The sequence below is a fragment of the Macaca nemestrina genome, chromosome 11, assembly GCF_043159975.1.
Source record: "Macaca nemestrina isolate mMacNem1 chromosome 11, mMacNem.hap1, whole genome shotgun sequence".
Taxonomy (NCBI): Eukaryota; Metazoa; Chordata; class Mammalia; order Primates; family Cercopithecidae; genus Macaca; species Macaca nemestrina.
The window spans coordinates 112,987,517-113,007,362 of record NC_092135.1 but is presented as its reverse complement, the minus strand read 5'-3'; the positions used below and the strand labels follow the sequence as shown (position 1 = coordinate 113,007,362).

General features: G+C 36.2%; 1 protein-coding gene and 1 long non-coding RNA gene across 2 annotated transcripts in view; one reads left to right on the top strand and one right to left on the bottom strand.

Annotated features, from left to right (window-relative positions):
- LOC105481164 (ATP binding cassette subfamily A member 12) overlaps positions 1 to 19,846 on the top strand; it is a 211,384-nt gene that overhangs the window by 164,552 nt on the left and 26,986 nt on the right. The window contains exons 34-41 of the mRNA XM_011740513.2: positions 1,063 to 1,315; positions 2,238 to 2,324; positions 3,081 to 3,174; positions 6,710 to 6,837; positions 8,308 to 8,395; positions 10,501 to 10,606; positions 19,001 to 19,055; positions 19,625 to 19,802. Of these exons, the coding sequence (XP_011738815.2) occupies positions 1,063 to 1,315; positions 2,238 to 2,324; positions 3,081 to 3,174; positions 6,710 to 6,837; positions 8,308 to 8,395; positions 10,501 to 10,606; positions 19,001 to 19,055; positions 19,625 to 19,802 (989 nt within the window). The remainder of the gene's footprint in view (positions 1 to 1,062; positions 1,316 to 2,237; positions 2,325 to 3,080; positions 3,175 to 6,709; positions 6,838 to 8,307; positions 8,396 to 10,500; positions 10,607 to 19,000; positions 19,056 to 19,624; positions 19,803 to 19,846) is intronic.
- LOC105481162 (uncharacterized) lies at positions 15,384 to 19,099 on the bottom strand. Its single transcript, XR_986807.2, has 3 exons — positions 18,970 to 19,099; positions 17,862 to 17,927; positions 15,384 to 15,622 (listed from the first exon to the last, which is right to left on the bottom strand). It is a non-coding gene; the product is annotated as an uncharacterized lncRNA (long non-coding RNA).

The following is a 19,846-nucleotide window of genomic DNA, read 5'->3' as shown; positions in this document are numbered from 1 at the left end:
GATATGAGTTTGCATTTAAACTTGTTCACTCTGTTTAATTGGAATTCATTTTAAATTAAGCAGCTTTGTATTTTTTTCTTATCAGCTAAATGAAGATCATGATTTTTGTGCTCCATAATTTCTGATGGAAAACTTAAAATATACGCAGAGTTGATGAATACCATCATCTTATCACCTATGAAGGTGTGCGTGGTGGCAGGCTTTCGGAGAGAATGCTATATTTGAACCTGGTTTTAGAGGGAGCCACTGAAATTATTAGCCATAGAGCTCTATTGAGGAAGCAATGGTTTATGGCCTCTATAGCTGCTCTGCCGTGGAATTTTTCTCAGCACCAGAAAAGCATTTCGAAGTATGGGGAGGGCAGATATTTTTTTCTAATGAGTTCTTTTTTTTTAATAACTGTAGTGGCAAAAATGGAGTTTTGAAAGGCCGTATAATCATTCCAAATTTCTAAAGAGGATGTAATATATATGTGGTTGAACTAGAATTGTACTCTGGAAGAGATGATTTCCCTTTTCCTACTCTTAGTGTGAATTAATTGGACCTCATGTTAGAATCAGAGCCAATTAGACTTACAGTCACTAAGTTACTCACAGTAGGAACAAATTGTTAGATTAGGTTGGTGTTTGAGTTTGTATTTGTATTTGTCTCACATGAATTTAGTCCTTCCTAGAGACCATCTCTTGGGTATTAGTAATATATACCGAGCCTGTGTTGAGACTTTAGGGTTTGAAGACAATAATCCTTTATGAAATTCTAGATATCTAACTTTGACATGTAAAATTACTATGCCTATGACTAATAATATTTTGTGTATAGTGAATTAGAATTTTCAAATCACTTTTCACATAGTTCTGTATGAGATGGACATTATAGTTTTCCATTTTCCCAATGGAAGGTCCAAGGCTAAGGCTGATAAATGAAATTGCTGAACCTCAAATCCAAATCTTTAAAAGCTTTTCCCACCACACTGTATTATACCATTTATCTATAGTTTCTGAAGTTACTTTATTCCTTATCAAGACTTCCCAGAACCATATCCAATCTCTTTTTCTTCATCAGACAAAATCCTGACAAGGGGAGAGAGGCTGGATGGCTTTGGGCTGTTGCTGAAGAAGATCATGGCTATACTCATCAAGAGGTTCCACCACACCCGCAGGAATTGGAAAGGTCTCATTGCTCAGGTTATCCTCCCCATTGTCTTTGTGACCACTGCCATGGGCCTTGGCACACTGAGAAATTCCAGCAACAGTTATCCAGAGATTCAGATCTCCCCCTCTCTTTATGGTACCTCCGAACAGACAGCCTTCTATGGGTAAGTTTCTTTCTGTTAAATAAAAGAACATCTCCAAAATGCTGCCAGGAGTGTGGTTGTACCTGAATGAATGCCATGAGATGCTGGAGAATAAAGTACTTAGAAGCCACGGTACCTGATTCTGCTAAAGGAATGAACAGTTGGATTGATTGCAGTGTGTTACTTCTATTGTCAACAAATAGTTTTTTCAGTTTTTGCATTCATCTGAAACTAAAGTTATAGTAGATATTTATTTTTAATGACTAGACTTTAATCAAGAAAGCCAGGTTAGGTGTGGCTTCCCAATCTGTTGTAATATACAGCAAATAACTTTTTATTGGTCTCACAAATATTAAATAGCAATGTCAGAATCCTGTATAATATAATGTTACATATACAATAGGTGATCACTGATGCATGTGACAATTAGGTGAATAAGAAGGCAGCCAAATAGAGACATGTGCATTTTCCTGTGATACCTTTCTTTCTTTTCCTGAGACTGTGTCTTTCTTTAGATTTCTTAGATTAAGAAAACAGTCCTAGGCTGAGTGCAGTGGCTCACGCCTGTAATCCTAGCACTTTGGGAGGCCAAGGTGGGCAGATTACTTGAGCTGCAGAGTTTGAGACTAGCCTGCCAACGTGGCAAAACCCCGTCTCTACTACAAATACAAAAATTATCCAGGCTTGGTGTCGCTCACCTGCAATATCAGCAATTCGGGTGTTTGAGGTACAAGCATCGCTTGAATCCGGGAGGCTGAGGTTGCACTGAGTCGTGTGATAGCACCACCGCACTCCAGCCTGGGAAACACAGCCAAGACTCTGTCTCAAAAAAAGAAAAAGAAAACCGTTCTATATACGCCACATTTCATTTCTTCAAGCATGATTTTAATATGGGAGACTAGTAGAAAAATCATGAATTTTTTTCTGTCCTTTCATATTGCAGGAATTATCACCCGAGCACAGAAGCACTTGTCTCGGCAATGTGGGACTTCCCTGGAGTTGACAACATGTGTCTGAACACCAGTGATCTGTAAGTGGTTCTTGCTCTTCTATTTTGTGCTGTTTTCAACATTCCAGTTTGAGTGTGTTCATGTGTACGTGGGGGTGTGTGTGTGTCTGTTATTTGCCTGGAAGAAAGCTGTACCCTGATAGAAATCCCTGTTTAACAGATTTTTGTCTATCTCCTTTAGTTCATTTCTTAGTTATCCTATGCTATACCAATAAATATTAGATATCTCATGATTTGTACAACTCTCTTGTATTTTCATTTAATAGTCACAACCTTGTGGATTATTAGTCCCATTTTACAGATAAAGAACTGAGGTTCACAGAGACTAAGATACTTATCTAGCTGAGATTCCAGCTCTCATTTGCACTATACAGTGTTGATTATTCTAATGTCTAAGATAGTATTAATACATAACTCATGTAAACTTGACCTTGGTGTATTATTATGCTAAAGTATCCTCTTCCTGTCAGAAGAGAAGATGAGAAGAGCAAAGAGAATAAAGGAGAGAAAAAGCCCCATCCTGACAATTAAGACAATTCAATAAGCACTGGTCTCAATACTATATAATCAACAAATGCTTTCCCTTGTCCCCCATCACAAAATGTCAAATCCTTTGGAAATGGTGGGGCAATGTACATTAAAGTTATGAAAAATCAGGAAATTGTATCTGTGACTACACACATGAACTTTATACCAAATACTTGTTTACATGCTCATATGTAAATGTGAGAACACATATACATACACATCTCACAGCGATATCATTTAAACTTGCAGACGGTGTTTAAAGAAAGACAGTCTGGAAAAATGGAACACCAGTGGAGAACCCATCACTAATTTTGGTGTTTGCTCCTGCTCAGAAAATGTCCAGGTAAGATGGAATTCAGTTTCAGTGAAATGGGACAAATACGGGAATAAATATCGAAGCTCGAAAGATCTATCTAGCTTACCAAAGAATCAGTAAAAGTTCATTTTACGGAAGCTAGCAGCTCAGAAATATGGATCTGGGCAACTCAAAAATATTGACTTTGAACATCAGGTTACTGTTTTAAATCCATCACAGGACCAATTTCCAAAGGTAGGTAATTCTATGATGGTCTTTGTGGAAACCAACCGAAAATGAACTTTTGGTCTCAATTTAGAACTAAGTAGAAGGCTCTATGTTTCACATGAAAAAAAAAATGCGACCATAACTGTCATATTTGAAATATAGCAAGACTGCCACTATAGTGGTCAGCTTGGAAGTCAATAATGTATAAGTCTAGAACAGAACTCCATATGTCTCTAAGCAACACCTCCAGGCTTCAGGGAAAAAAAAATCATTTCCTGAAAAAAACAGGAAAAAATTATTCATCACTTACTCCGTCTGTATTCTATAGATGCAGACCTTAGTTTTCTAAGCCTATCAGTTCACCACACTTTCACGAGAACCAGATTCGCTAGAGAAGTTCAAAATTGTCGAAGAAAAAAGTCACTATTAGTTTCTACTAGTTACTATATTGCCAACTAAATTTCTTGCAATATTTTCTTCAGAGTGACATACGGTTGTACACTGAAGTGTCTTGGTATAATATTTTATAATGAAAATATCTTCAGTGAATGCAACCCATTTTGGCGTTCTTATGCAAAATAGTTACTAACAGTAGGAATTGGGACCCAATAAGAATCTTTTGGAATCCCTGCATATTTAAAAATTAGTCTTGGCCAGGTGTGATGGCTCAAGCCTGTAATCCCAGCACATTGGGAGGCTGAGGCTAGTGGATTGCTTGAGCTCAGGAGTTCAAGATCAGCCTGGGCAACATGGTGAAACCCCATCTCTACCAAAAATACAAAAAGTAAAATAAAATTTGCTGGGCATGGTGGCACGCGTCTGTGGTCCCAGCTACTCAGGAGGCTGAGGTGAGAGGATGGCGTGAGCCTTAGGAGTTCAAGGCTGTACCACTGCACTCCAGCCTGGGTGGAAAAAAGAATTAGTCTTAACCCAGTATTAAAAGTTTTAAAATCCTTTATCTCATTTAGCTAACTTCAGAAGTGCTTTATGTATTTCTTTAGTTCACAATAAAAGTTACCTAACTTAATATGTAAGATTGAAATCTGTATAGTTTTTATTAATCTAAAAAATCTAGGCCAGGTGCAGTGGCTCATGCCTGTAATCCCAGTACTTTGGGAGGTAGGAGAATTGCTTGAGCCCAGGAGTTCGAGACCAGCCTGGGCAACATAGTGAGACCTCATCTCTACAAAGAATTTAAAAATTAGCTGGGTGTAGTGGTGTGCACCTGTAGTCCCAGCTACTTGGTGGGGCTGAAGTGGGAGGATGGCTTGAGCCCATGAGGTCAAGGTTGCAGTGCTGTGATTGCACCATAGCACTCTAGCCTGGATGACAGAGAGAGTCCCTGTCTCAAAATAAATAAATTAAAGTAAATTAAAAATTCAGCAGATCTTCAATTTTTTCCAACCAATTTTGTCATTTAATTAACATCCCTAAATCTATTTCCAACTATTTAATAACAATGAGGTCACTTTGCATAATTGATGCTCTGTATACCAGATGTACAATATGAATAAAGTACTAAGTTTTTTGAGAGGGAAAAAAATTATACTGCATATACATCAAAAGATTAAGAGAGTAAAAAGGAAATCTGCAGAGTAGAGAATGATATTCACAATATACAACAAAGGACTCGTATCCAGAATAAATGTGTATATAAAGAACTGCAAATCAATGAGAAAAAGATAAATAAGACAACAGAAAACTTAGCAACAAACATGAGACACTGTACAAAGAGCATATCCAAATGGCCAATAAATATATGAAAAGGTAGTCATCAGGGAAATACCAATTTAAGCCACAATGCAATACCACTCCACACTCACCAGAATGGCTAAAATGAAGAAGAGGAAAAATTCTAAGTGTTAACAAAAATATGCAGCAGCCAGAACTCTCATACTCTGCTCTGGGAATTTAATTTTGTGCAAACAGTTTTTAAAACTACTTGGCAATATATCCTAATGCTAAAAATTTGCACACCTGTGGGACCTGCAATTCCACCCTTACTGTATACCCATCAGAAATGTGAATAATGCCCACTAACAGAATAGGTAATGTCAAATATATTTCCACAGTAGTATATGTACAAAATGAGAATGATTGATCTACCACTATACATATGGAAGATTCTCATAATAATGAGTGAAAACAGACACAAGAAAACACATTTATACTATTCCATTAATATAAAATATAAAAATAGGCAAAACTAATCTGTGTCTGTTACTTTGGGAGGGATAGTGATTTGCAGGGAGTGTGATGAGGGAGCTTCTGGGGTATTGGTCCTGTTCTGTATCTTGTTTGTTGGTGACTGGTTCCGCAGGTGTGTCAGTTTGTCAAAATTTATCAGGTAGTACAGATAATACATGTGCATTTCTCTACGTATAGTATAATTTAAAAATTATACTGAATACATAAGAGTATTCTCTTTTAATTATTTGTGAAAGCAGTGTCATTCTGGAATGCGATCTTCATGTTAATATAACTTGATATAAGATAAAATCCAGCACCGATTTTTTAGAGCAAGCTGGAACTTTATGTTCTTGAGATATACATACAGGTGGCACTATAAAAAAGTGCTAGACTTTTCCCAAACTAAACTTCATTGCAAGGAAGCATGAGAAGCTACACCGAAAATTAAGTTATCAGGAAGTACAGAAAGTTACAAGCATAAATATAAATGGTTAAAGTAAGCTCTAAACAAATATACTTGGTAATATAAGTACCCACAAGGGAAAGTAACCAGGGTACACAGGAACCCTCCACTAGCTTTCTGACTTTTCTGTAAATCTAAAATAATTCCAAACTAAAAGTTTATATATATAAAATTAATATATATATACACACACATATACATATATAATATTAACTAATATACATATAACTAAGCTCTGACTCTTACGTTACATACCCAAAACTAATGTATCATACACTTTTCATCCACTGCTATCAATCCTTGAAAAGTGTTATGTTTTCAATTTGTGGCCAACTTTTTTTTCCTTCCCCAAGAATTATTGAGGAAATTTTATCATCTTAATGTTTAACATTATTGTCCAAACATATTAAGCCTCAGCACAGTGAAGGAAATATCACACATTCGTTAACTTGTGTTCTTTCAGGCCTTTAAGTGAGTCCTAAACATAGGGATTTGCTCTACATGACTAATAACTATTTGTTCTAATTTCTTGCGTAGGTGAGATGACTTCTTTTTCAAAGCTCTTTAGAGTCAAAGGACAGTCTTATCACATTCTACCAGTTGCAGTAATAGACAAATCATGAGGCTGAAGCTCCTTGACATTGTCTATTTAACTTGCACAGCATTGGCCAGAAAAAATTCATTTTTAACTTCATTTTCCAGGAATGTCCTAAATTTAACTATTCCCCACCTCACAGAAGAACTTACTCATCCCAAGTAATTTATAACCTCACTGGGCAACGAATGGAAAATTATCTTATATCAACTGCAAACGAGTTTGTCCAAAAAAGGTAAAATACTCTGTTTATAACCTATTTAATTGCTTTCTAATTTTAATGGTAGCTGCCTTCTAAACTAGAGACAATAGATATAAATTTCTATTGTTTACATTTTACATGGTTAAATTCTCAGTTTTATTTAAACAACCTTATATATTGAAATGTAAATAATGACTCTAAATTAAGATTTATTTGAGCAAACTGAAAACCATTGGTTATTTTAGGCCTCAAAAATGTAATGTTAAATTTGTACATTTGTTTTTCCTTGAAGTCAAAGAGAAGTTATTGACTGGCTCATACCAACTTGGAGAGGTTTAAGGCATGACTTTTGATGACAACTGGCCTCAGTTCCAATATGCATATCTCAAAACTTAAGAGTGTGATATCTGCATGTGGACAAAATGTGTTGTTCATATGTAGCAACGAAATGGGCTTGTACTTAAGCCACCTAAGCATTTATCATAGACACAAAGTTGGTAGGCCTTCAATTGCTGCCATTTTCTTCTTTCTTTCATCTCTTCCCTCCTTTGTTTCTCAATATATATCCATGATTAATATTCATTGTAAAAAATAATTAGAAACTACAGATAAGCTAAAAGAAGAAAAAGAATATTATTTCTCCACACAGATATAAGCACTATTGATATTTTGGTTTATATCCTTCCAGAAGTTTCCTTGTCACAGATATACATGTAAATATTTTTAACAAAGTGGGTTTTATTATAAACCAACTATCTTAAAATCTGCCTTTAAAAAAAGTGAATGACATACTATGATGTTATTTGCATGTCAAAAATATATAGCTCTATAGCATTACATTTAGGATGATAGTCACAAGATTAGTGACTATCTAGTGTGATTGCACCATTATTTATTTAATCTGACCTTAATTTGGTAGGCAGTTAAATTAACCTATTCTTAAAATTACTACTTGCATTTTAAAAATCAACTTTTCATTTTTATACCATGAATTGACAAGCAGTTAAATAGACCCAACTTGCCCTCAAATATTCAGGAAAAAAAATGTATGTATAGTATCTGGGGACAATATAGGGGAAAATTTGTTATATAGAAGAAATTGAGCCATTTGAAAAAAGATATGAACTGGTATTATATCACTTCAGTATTAATTATCTAAAAGGAATATTTGAGTACTAAAATATTAAGATATTTGAGATAGTGCATGGGTCAGTTAAGATGGAGAACTTGATTACATTATATGTCACTCATTTTCAGGATGACTATTACACATATGCAATTGTTTAGAAGAACTTATTGCCTCTAGTTATAATGTACACTTGAGACTGAAACACGATAAAAAGAATTGATAAAAATGTAAAATATTTGTCAGGTAGTATTCATTTTATACTGTAAATGTGTTCCTAACAGAAAAAAATGTTGAGCTCCTTGTTAAGTATTTTAGATCTATTTAAGAAGATTTTCTCCACTAAACCAAAGATACATTTTTATTACTCTCTGTAGATATGGAGGTTGGAGTTTTGGGCTGCCTTTGACAAAAGACCTTCGTTTTGATATAACAGGAGTCCCTGCCAATAGAACACTTGCCAAGGTAAATTTTGTTCTTTTTTCTGGAATGTCATACAAATGAGAAAGTGAAATTGATATGTTTAAGCATTTTCATGAAGTGAAAACAAAACATGGGTACAATCGATTTGGCATTGTGCATAACCCAGGGCACAGTGGTTCCAAATCTGTGTATGTGCCATAGGGAAACAGGTACACATTAGCATCAGGACACATGTACACATGTGTATACATAGTAGCATTTCTCATAATAGCCAAAAACGCAACCCAAAATACCCACATGCAGAATATAGAAATAAACTGTTTCATATTCATTCAATAAAACTTTCAGCAATGGACATGAAAGAACTCAGCTCCATATAACGAGGAAGTTAAATCTCCCAAACATTATCAATAAGGAAAAGAAAAGACAAAAAGGAATACACTGACTATGATTACATTTACTGTAAACTTTGAGAGTTTATAGGCAAAACTCAACCATTTGTTTAGGGGAAAGGGAGGGTATTAGGATTTGGAAGGACATGGAGGGTCAGGGAAAAGGCGTTCTGGAGGCTGGCAATTCTTATTTCTCAATCTGTGTGATGGTTTAAGGGATGTACTTCCTTCAGAGGTAACACTATGTATTTATGACCTGCACTTTTCAATAGTATATATGTCATAACTGTTTAGAGAATGAAAATGCATGTTGTTTACCTTTGCTTCTTAAAGAACCTGGAAACTTAACCGAATTTAATGGAGATAAATAATTCTGCTCACGTATTTTTCCTTTTAGATTATACCTAAAATGAGATAGAGTCACGGGATAAAACGCATATTCTTACCTATGTGATCAATGGTACTCATAGGGATTTAAAGTTGTCTTCACATATTTCTCATCTGGTAGTAAGAGACATACACAGTCTTTGGGAAAGTGCGGAAACTAATGTCCATTTCGTGACTTTTATGTGCCAACCACTAGTATCATCTTTTACACAAACTACCTAATTTTCTCCTCACAGCATCCCTGTGTGATAAATATTACTGAGCCTATTTTAGCTGATTTTTACAGTAAATCATATAGAAAGTAAATAGTGGTGCTGGGGATTTCAGTGCCTTCCGTTTCTTCCTCTCTTCTCTCTCCACACACAGAGTAAATATTTTTGCATAAACATGGGAATTTCTAATATAAAATCATTTCTCTCCAAATCAACTGTGCCATTTTGAATTATTAATTGGGTTTCTTGAATTGAGGTTCATCAGTATATTAAATCTATTTTTGACATAGTATGTAAAATCACACCCCGTTTTGTAGGTTATAATTCGGAATCAAAAATTAGTGGAGGAAGCCTGGTGCGGTGGCTCACGCCTGTAATCCCAGCACCTTGGGAGGCCGAGGTGGGCGGATCATGAGGTCAGGAGATCGAGACCATCCTGGCTAACATGGCGAAACCCCGTCTCTACTAAAAATACAAATACCAAAAAAAAAAAAAAAAAAAAAAAAAGCCGGACGCAGTGGTGGGCGCCTGTAGCCCCAGCTACTTGGAGGCTGTGCAGGAGAATGGCATGAACCCGGGAGGCGGAGCTTGCAGTGAGCCGAGATCGCGCCACTTCACTCAAGCCTGGGCGACAAAGCGAGACGCCATCTCCAAATAAATAAATAAATAAATAGTAAAAAATAAAAAATAAATTAGTGGAGGAATTTCAAGGTTTTTAATCTTATGCTAAGGACACAATGTATGTGTATTTTATTTATTTCTCCAGCTTGGTCTATTCTATTAGTTTTTATTACCATTATTGACAGTCAGGTTACTTTAGTTCTAGTCTCAGAATCCCATGGATCTGCCACAGGGATGTGGATAATGATTTCTCCAGTTTATTTCAAGCTTTGCCTAGAAGAGATCCTGAATAACTAATAACTTAGTGCTGTCCACAGAACAACTCTCTTCCCAATTTCTGCCTGTTTCCAAATTGGAAATTTATAGGCCTATGGTCAATACTCTAGAGAACAGTGCATAATCTTCCAAGATAAAATAAATTATTGGAAAATTGATGATCTTATTTTAAATATAAATAAGATAGCCTGTCAGATGTTAAGACAGCCTCATTTATTTGAATGCAATATTGATCTTGCCTTCTTTTGGAATTTAATAGGTATGGTATGATCCAGAAGGCTATCACTCCCTTCCAGCTTACCTCAACAGCCTGAATAATTTCCTTCTGCGAGTTAACATGTCAAAATACGATGCTGCCCGACATGGTAAAGTTACTAATGCAAAAGTGTCTTGTATTGCAACTTTTGTTACTCTCCGTATAAAAATGCACTTTATATCCTGTTTCTTCACAGTGGCACGTATTTTATGGTATCTAAATCACAGGTCTTTAAAAGGAGTTTAGAAGTAGTAACTACCGCCAGATGGAACATTCTGAATAATCCTCTTAACTTTGGGTTAATTTAGTTTTCTCATTTATCAAATCAGGATAATAATGCTGACTTCATGTGCATGTCTGCTGTGAACCAAGTAGATATAGCTCATAGAAAAATATTTTTAAACGATGTGCTTGTCTACAGGCTAAACAATTTTTAAAAACAATTAATGTTTACAAATATTGTTCACAAATCTAAACATGATGACAAAACTTTCTTTTTTGACATATGTTAGTGGTTACTTGTTTATTTTATTGTTATTTTTCTTCAACTTTTATTTTAAGTTCAGGGGTACATGTACCAGATGTGTAGGTTTGTTACATAGGTAAATATGTGCCATGGTGGTTTTCTGCACAGATCAACCCATCACCTAGGTATTAAGCCCAGCATCCATTAGCTATTCTTCCTGATGCTCTCCCTCCTTCCATCCTCTGCACTCTGACAGGCCCCAGTATGTATTGTTCCCCACCGTGTGTCCATGTGTTCTCACCATTCAGCTCCCACTTATACGTGAGAATGTGCAGTGTTTGGTTTTCTGTTCCTACATTAGTTTCTTGAGGATAATGGCTTCCAGCTCCATCCATCTCTCTGCAAAGGACATGATCTCATTCCTTTTTATGGCTGCATAGTATTCCATGATGTATATGTATCACATTTTATTTATCCAGTCCATCATTGATGGACATTTAGGTTGATTCTATGTCTTTGCTATTGTGAATAGTGCTGCAGTGAACATATATGTGCATGTATCTTTATAACAAAATTATTTATATTCCTTTTGGTATATATGTAGTAATAAGACTGTTGGGTGAAATGGTATTTCTGCCTCTTGATCTCTGAGGAATCACCATACTGTCTTCCACAATGGTTGAACTAATTTACATTCTTACCAACAGTGTAAAAGCTCTCCTTTTTCTCTGCAACCTTGCCAGCATCTATTGTTTTTTGACTTTTTACTAATAGCCATTCTGACTATTTTGAGATGGTATCTCATTGTGGTTTTGATTTATATTTCCCTAATGATCAGTGATGTTGAACTTTTTTTCATATGTTTGTTGGTTGCATGTATGTCTTCTTTTTAGAAGTGTCTGTTCATGTTCTTTGCCCACTTTTTAATTTTTTTTTTTCTCCCCAGTAAATTTAAGTTCTTTATAGACTCTGGATATTAGACGTTTGTCAGACAGATAGATGGCAAAATTTTTCTCCCATTTGGTAGGTTGTCTGTTCACTCTGATGATAGTTTCCTTTTCTGTGCAGAAGCTCTTTGGTTTAATTAGATCCCATTTGACAAATTTTGCTTTTGTTGCAATTGCTTTGTTTTTGGCATTTTCATCATGAAATTTTTGCCTGTGCCTATGTCCTGAATGGTATTGCCTAGATCTTCTTCTAGGGTTTTTATAGTTTTGGGTTTTACATTTAAGTATTTAATCCATCTCGAGTTAATTTTTGAATATGGTGTAAGAAATGGGTCCAGTTTCAATTTTCTGCATATGGCTAGCCAGTTCTCCCAGCATCATTTATTAAATAGGGAATCTTTTTCCCCATTGTTGGTTTTTGTCAGGTTTGTCAGAGATCAGATGGTTGTAGGTATGTTGGTCTTATTTCTGAGTTCTCTATTCTGTTCTATTGGTCTATGTGTTTGTTCTTGTATCAGTACCATGCTTTTTTGATTACTATAGCCTTGTAGTATAGTTTGAAGTTGGATAGTGTGATGCCTCCAGCTTTGTTCTTTTTGCTTAGGATTGTCTTAGCTATTCTGTCTCTTTTTTGGTTCCATATGAATTTAAAAATTTTTTTCTAATTCTGTGAAGAATGTCAATGGTAGTTTAATGGGAATAGCATTGAATCTGTAAATTACTTTGGGCAGTATGGCCATTTTCATGATATTGATTCTTCCTATCCATAAGCATGGAATGTTTTTCCATTTGTTTGTGTTCTCTCTGATTACTTTGAGCAGTGGTTTGTTGTTCTCTTGAAGAGGTCCTTCACTTCCTTTGTTAGCTGTATTCCTAGGTATTTTATTCTTTTTGTAGCAATTGTGAATGAGAGTTCATTCATGATTTGGCTCTCTGCTTGCCTATTGTTGGTATATAGGAATGCTAGCAATTTTTGCACATTGATTTTGTCTCCTGAGATTTTGCTGAAGCTGCTTATCCTAGCTTAAGAAACTTTTGGGCTGGGACAATGGGGTTTTCTAGATAGAGGATCATGTCATCTGCAAACAAAGATAATTTGACTTTCTCTCTTCCTATTTGAATACCTTTATTTCTTTCTCTTGCCTGATTGCTCTGGCCAAAACTTCCAATACTATGTTGAATAGGAGTGGTGAGAGAGCATATCCTTGTCTTGTGCCAGTTTTCAGGGGGAATGCTTCCAGCTTTTGCCCATTCAGTATATTATTGTCTGTGGGTTTGCCTTATATGTCTCTTATTATTTTGAGGTATGTTCCTTTAATACCTAGTTTGAATTTTTAACAAAAGGGATGTTGAATTTTATCAAATGCCTTCTCTGTGTCTATTGAGATAGCCTTGTAGTTTTTGTCTTTAGTTCTGTTTATGTGATAAATCATATTTATTGATTTGTATATGTTGAACCAACCTTGCATCCTCGGGATGAAAGCGAATTTGATTGTAGTGGATAAACTTTTTGATGTGCTACTGGATTCAGTTTACCAGTGTTTTATTGAGAATTTTTGCATTGATGTTCATCAAGGATGTTCGCCTGAAGCTTTTTTTTTTTTTTTTTTTTTTGAGGCAGAGTCTCGCTCTGTTGCCCAGGCTGGAGTGCAGTGGCACAATCTCAGCTCACTGCAGTCTCTGCCTCTGTGGTTAAGCAATTCTCCTGCCCCAGCCTCCCAAGTAGCTGGGATTACAGGTGCCTGCCACATGCCTGGCTAATTTTTTGTATTTTTATTAGAGACAGGGTTTCACCATGTTGGGCAGGCTGGTCTCAAACTCCTGACTTCAGGTGATCTACCCACCTTGAGCTCCCAAAGTGCTGGGATTACAGGTGTGAGCCATCACGCCCAGCCTCTTTTTCTTTTCTTTTTCTTTTTTTTTGTATTTCTGCCAGGTTTTGGTATCAAGATGATGCTGGCCTCATAGAATTAGTTAGGGAGGAGTCTCTCCTTTTCAATTGTTTGGAATAATTTCAGTAGAAATTGTATCAGCTCTTCTTTATACTCTGGTAGAATTCAGCTGTGAATCCATCTGGTCCTGGGCTCTTTTTGGTTGGTAGGTTTTTTATTACTCCCTCAATTTCAAAACTTGTTATTGGTCTATTTAGGGATTCGATTTCTTCCTGGTTCAGTCTTGGGAGGGTATGTGTGTCCAGAAATTTATCCGTTTCTTCTACATTTTCTAGTTTACTTGCATAGAGGTGTTCATAGTATTCTCTGATGGTTGTTTGTATTTCTGTGGGGTCAGTGGTAATATCCCCCTTATCATTTCTGATTGTGTTTATTTGATTCTTCTCTCTTTTCTTATTTGTTAGTCTAGCTAGTTGTCTATTTCATTAATGTTTCCAAAAAACAGCTCCTGGATTTGTTGATTTTTTAAAGGACTTTTTGTGTCTCTGTCTCCTTCAGTTCAGCTCTGATCTTGGTTATTTCTTCTGCTAGGTTTGGGGTTTATTTGCTCTTGGTTCTCTAAGTTATTTTAGTTAAGATGTTAGGTTGTTAACTTGAGACCTAGATGTTTAGCTGTTTGATGTGGGCATTTAATGCTATAAATTTTCCTCTTAACACTATTTTAGCTGCTTCCCAGAGATTCTGGTACATTCTCTCTTTTTCTCATTAGTTTCAAAGAACTTCTTGATTTCTGCCTTAATTTCATTATTTACCCAAGAGTCATTCTGGAGAAGGTTGTTCAATTTCCATGTAGTTGTGTGGTTTTGACTGAATTTCCTAATCTTGAGTTCTAATCTAATTGCCTTGTAGTCTGAGAGACTGTTATGATTTCAGTTCTTTTTAATTTACTGAGGAGTGTTTTACTTCTGATTATGTGATCAATTTTAGAGTAAGTGCCATGTGGTGATGAGAAAAATGTACATTCTGTTGTTTCTGGGTGGAAAGTTCTGTAGATATCAGGTCTATTTGATCCAGAGCTGAATTCTGGTCCTGAATATCTTCGTTAATTTTCTGAAAGACAAAACTTTTATACTAAAAAATTCTATAACTGGACAAAAGCATTGCCATTCATTGAGCACTGACCATATGACATGCTTTATATGAAATATTGATGATCCCTACAGCAGTCTTCAGGGTGAATATTATTATCCCCTACTATTATATCATTTCTCTAAGGCCTAGAAGTGGGATTTGAATCCAGGGCTGTCTCACTCCTGCCTGTTTATTTTTCTAATCCTCTACACTGCTCCTCTGAACTCAGCCATGCCTACTTCAGTTGGGTTTCACAAGAGGCTTTCACATGGTTTTTAAAATAAGGCTTGAAATTTGAAACAGACTTTTAAAACATATACATATTTCAATTACTGTTTATCAGATCATGTCATCTTCTTGAGCCTTGCTCAAATTATTTTTCCATGCTGATCCTACAATTTTTTTTTTAAAGAATAAAGAAAAGCTGGCAAACACATTTGCTGGCCAAGATTGAGATTTATAGTCTAATAGTCTATTAAGTAAGATAAAAGATACAACATCTCTTTTAGAAATGCCAACATCTACATTTCTTTCATCTCTCTACTGTTGGGCATCATAGTGTGTGCCAGATGTACTGGTGACTGTAGAAGTAGACCAAAGAGTCCAATACTCATTCCAGCATCAGAATCTTGAAGAGTCTTCATTTCAGAGAAAACAGTATTTTTTTTCTCAATTGCTTTGGCATTTTCCTAGTAGGGGAAACCAAGAAGAATAGTCTTTAGATCTAGATAGTCCTTAGATCTAGAGTATCAATAAAGAGCAAAGTCAAAAGTGGTAAATTAAATTAAATGATGACTAAAGTGAATTGGGTCTAGTGTAACCTGGTGTGAAATACTATTGGATACTGTACTTTCAGTAGAGTGTTTTATTCAGAGCAAAAGACATTCATTGTTGAGACAGACAATGAAAGTATAAGAACTATAGAAATAACTAGGGGAAAATGTAGCAAAGATAAAGAGAACAAGAGACCAATGCTGCTTTTGAAGGGTCAGCTTTTTAAAAACTGTATTCTGGCTTCCTTTGTAATTAGTGCTCTTTATTTAGACCAAGGCAATCTGAGTCACTCTAGACTCCGGCAGGCTTGTTGTAGCTCCTAACATTATATTTTAAATTACAGAGTATAAAGAATTAAGAATTCTAAAACATAAAGTTTATTTTGACCCTAAACTGGTTTAATTAAAACTAATATAAGATGTAGCTTGAGTTATATAGATATTAGTAACAGTATGTCTTCTAGCCTCTAATAATTTTTCTTAAATAGACTTACAGAAGTGGTAAGTTTCCACCCTCTCTGGAAGGAACCCGATCTCTTTCAAAGAAGAAATGCTGCATCACCCTAACTTACTTTTATTGTTTCTTAATGCATGTATGAGGTCTACCATTGTAATAGTATTACTGGTTTTAACAATCAACCCAATTATTCTCCCACTGCCTCCCTCAACACACTAGTTGTTTGAAGGCATCTTTGTTAGATTTTGCATGAATTGGGATTTTACTTTAACTGTAAAATTGATTTTCTTTGAATTCTAACATGCTAATAAGTCTTTTAATTAGCTTTCCTTTGCAATGTCAATATCTATTCTATTCATGTGGTTCCCTCTAGTGGTTAATATAACATTAAAATTCTGTTCTTTCTTCTCAGAAAATACAGGTTTGCTTGTTTTCCTTAACAAGTGTTATACAACAAGGCTCTTTTTCAAGAATACTAACACATTGCCCCTTCCACTCCAGTGTTTATTCTTACTTTGTTGCATTAGAAGCAATGGTCCATGGGAAGCATCTAATTTAAGGTTTATAACTGTAGAGACATCAGAAGATGTCTTATTTTTAATATATATTATATGTGAGAAAAATATTAATTGAAATTTTAAGATTTGAGTTCATTTAAAAGCATTTATTGACCAGTCTCTCTACTTTGGACATCATGCTGGATGCTGTAGAACCTACAGAGATAATTATGATATAGGTCCCCAACTGTGACACATTTCCTTGATCTTTCAGCTAAAAATATGTATAAAAAACTGGTTCTACAGGATTTTGCATAGTGGAGTAAAATGTATTTGCAAGGATTTCTCTGGTGAAATAGAGTATTTCTTGATTCTGAAATACAAAACAGAAATAAAAGTTCTCCCTTGCCTATATAATAATTTAGCATTAGGGTTTAAGTAGGGCCCCTAGAAAAACTGAATCTCAGTTAAAAAGGGCCCCGTAGGCTGGGCGCTGTGGCTCATGGCTGAAATCCCAACACTTTGGGAGGCTGAGGCGGGCGGATCACGAGGTCAGGAGATCCAGACCATCCTGGCTAACACGGTGAAACCCCGCCTCTACTAAAAATACAAAAAATTAGCCGGGCGTGGTGGCGGGCACCTGTAGTCCCAGCTACTCAGGAGGCTGAGGCAGGAGAATGGCATGAACCCAGGAGGCAGAGCTTGCAGTGAACTGAGATCACACCACTGCATTCCAGCCTGGGCGACAGAGCGAGACTCCGTCTCAAAAAATAAATAAATAAATAAAAAGGCCCCTTAATTTATACAAAAGATAAGAAAAATATATGCCTCCAATGATGTGATTAACATTATAAATCAACTTGGTTTTTTTTTGTTGTTGTTAGTTTTTTAACTATATATTTTTTCTTTAATATACAACAGTTGCAGAACATAACTTTAAAAGATGTTACATTCTACTTAATAAAAATTATAAACATAACTTGAGAGAATCTGCCTTTAGAATCATCTATAATATTCAGTGCTGCACAAGGGCCTTAACATTCTAGTACAATGAGCTAATACTATATGAACAGTAAGTGAGAAAGCTCCCACTTAGTTTATGACACTATAGGAACAAGTATTAGGCAAAACAAGTATTGCCATCTTCAATGGCATCCTCTACCATTCTTTTCCACAGTCACTCAGGCAGTACATACTTTACCTTCACATTTTTTTCCTTTGGGAAACTGTTGACAGCTCATTTTTGACTTTGGCTAACCAAGGTCCCCTAAGGAAGGGAAAAAAAGAGCCTTGCTTTTTACTCAAGCATAAGCAATACTGGGAGATCCCCACAATTTGGGACTGTATTGGAAGTAAGTGACCACTTTTTTGAAGCCAGCTAGTATCTCTGAATCCTCTTAGACATTTATGTCTCAGTGAAAAGGCCTCGGGTATGGCTGAAGTTCCCAAACCCTACTGTGGTAGAGCTCTAGAAAAATAAGCATCTTAGAAGCAATAAAAGGGAAGGAGGAGTCTGCTCAGGCTATACTATTTCCCCACCACAGACACAGCACTAAAGAGGGATGGAGGAAGTAACTATCTGCTCTTTAAGGGATCCTCATATAAATAATTGGTCCCTCTTTGAATTGCTTATTTAAATGTACGTTTCTGAAGTGCTGTTGAAATACAAACATATATATGACCAGATAGAAGGAAAAGATGGAACATAATTATTTAAATATAACACACTAGAGGGAAAGGCAATATAAGAAATATAAATTCTTGGGGTGGGGCACGGTGGCTCACGCCTGTAATCCCAGCACTTTGGGAGGCCAAGGCGAGCACATCATGAGGTCAGGAAATTGAGACCATCCTGGCTAACACAGTGAAATCCCGTCTCTACTAAAAATACAATAAATAAATAAATAAATAAATAAAAAAAATAAATGAAACATTAGCCGGGTGAGGTGCCAGGCACCTGTAGTCCCAGCTACTCAGGAGGCTGAGGCAGGAGAATCGCTTGAACCCAGGAGGCAGAGCTTGCAGTGAACCGAGATCACACCACTGCACTCCAGCCTGGGTGACAGAGCAAGACTCCGTCTCAAAAAAAAGAAGAAATATAAATTCTCCTTCCCTTCCGAAAGGTTCTAAACACAATGTGAAAAACCTCTTTTTATGTGAGTGCCACCAATCGTATGGCATTCATGGGATTAGGGGAAAAATAATTTTCCTTTATAAAAAGGTCCCCCAAATAAAATTGTTTAGATGATAAGGAGGAAAGTGTTGAATATTATTCATCTAAAAATTGGTATTTCTGATTAACTGAATACCTGTTAATAGAAGAACTGTTTCTTCTTTAAGGCATCATCATGTATAGCCATCCTTATCCAGGAGTGCAAGACCAAGAACAAGCCACGTAAGCAGATATCTTTAGCATGACTACTTTCTCCTTGACATGGCTGAGCCTCTGTATAAAGTGCTGTAATTGGAAATCACAGTTGTATCTGAATGAATGTCAATCTAGAAGGGCTGGTAATATGTCACTGACAGGGATAAAAGGAAGTTTCTGCAAGGGTGTAGAGTGGGCTTGCCAAGTAGAGCTTGTTGACTGCAGACTCACAGCGTTTGCTGCTTTTATAAGTCAAGTGATAAGTGCTACATCACTTCAACTTCCCTGCATAGCAAATAAGTATGGTTTCTGTGCTCAAGAAGGATACATCCCTTGCACAGACTCTGTAACCGCTGGAGACCGAGGTTTTTCTATCAAATATCCCTAGTCAATTCCGATGCACTAGAACTACATCTATTCTGGGGTCACGGCGGAGTCACGTTGGAGATATTATCTGGCTGCCTTGCAGGATGCCTTATTTGTGTCACAGCCAACTCTTGTACTGTTTGGTTGATGGTTTTGGTTATGAATTTTTCTGAGAGGAAAAGAGTTCCAACAACTTACGTGTGTTTTCCTCTCCCTATTGCTCACTCTAGAATCAGCAGTTTAATCGATATTTTAGTGGCACTGTCTATCTTGATGGGCTACTCTGTCACCACCGCCAGCTTTGTCACCTATGTTGTAAGGGAACATCAAACCAAAGCCAAACAGTTGCAGCACATTTCAGGCATTGGTGTGACATGCTACTGGGTAACAAACTTCATTTATGACATGGTGAGTAACGTATGCCATTCGTTGCAGGAAATAAAAGATTAATT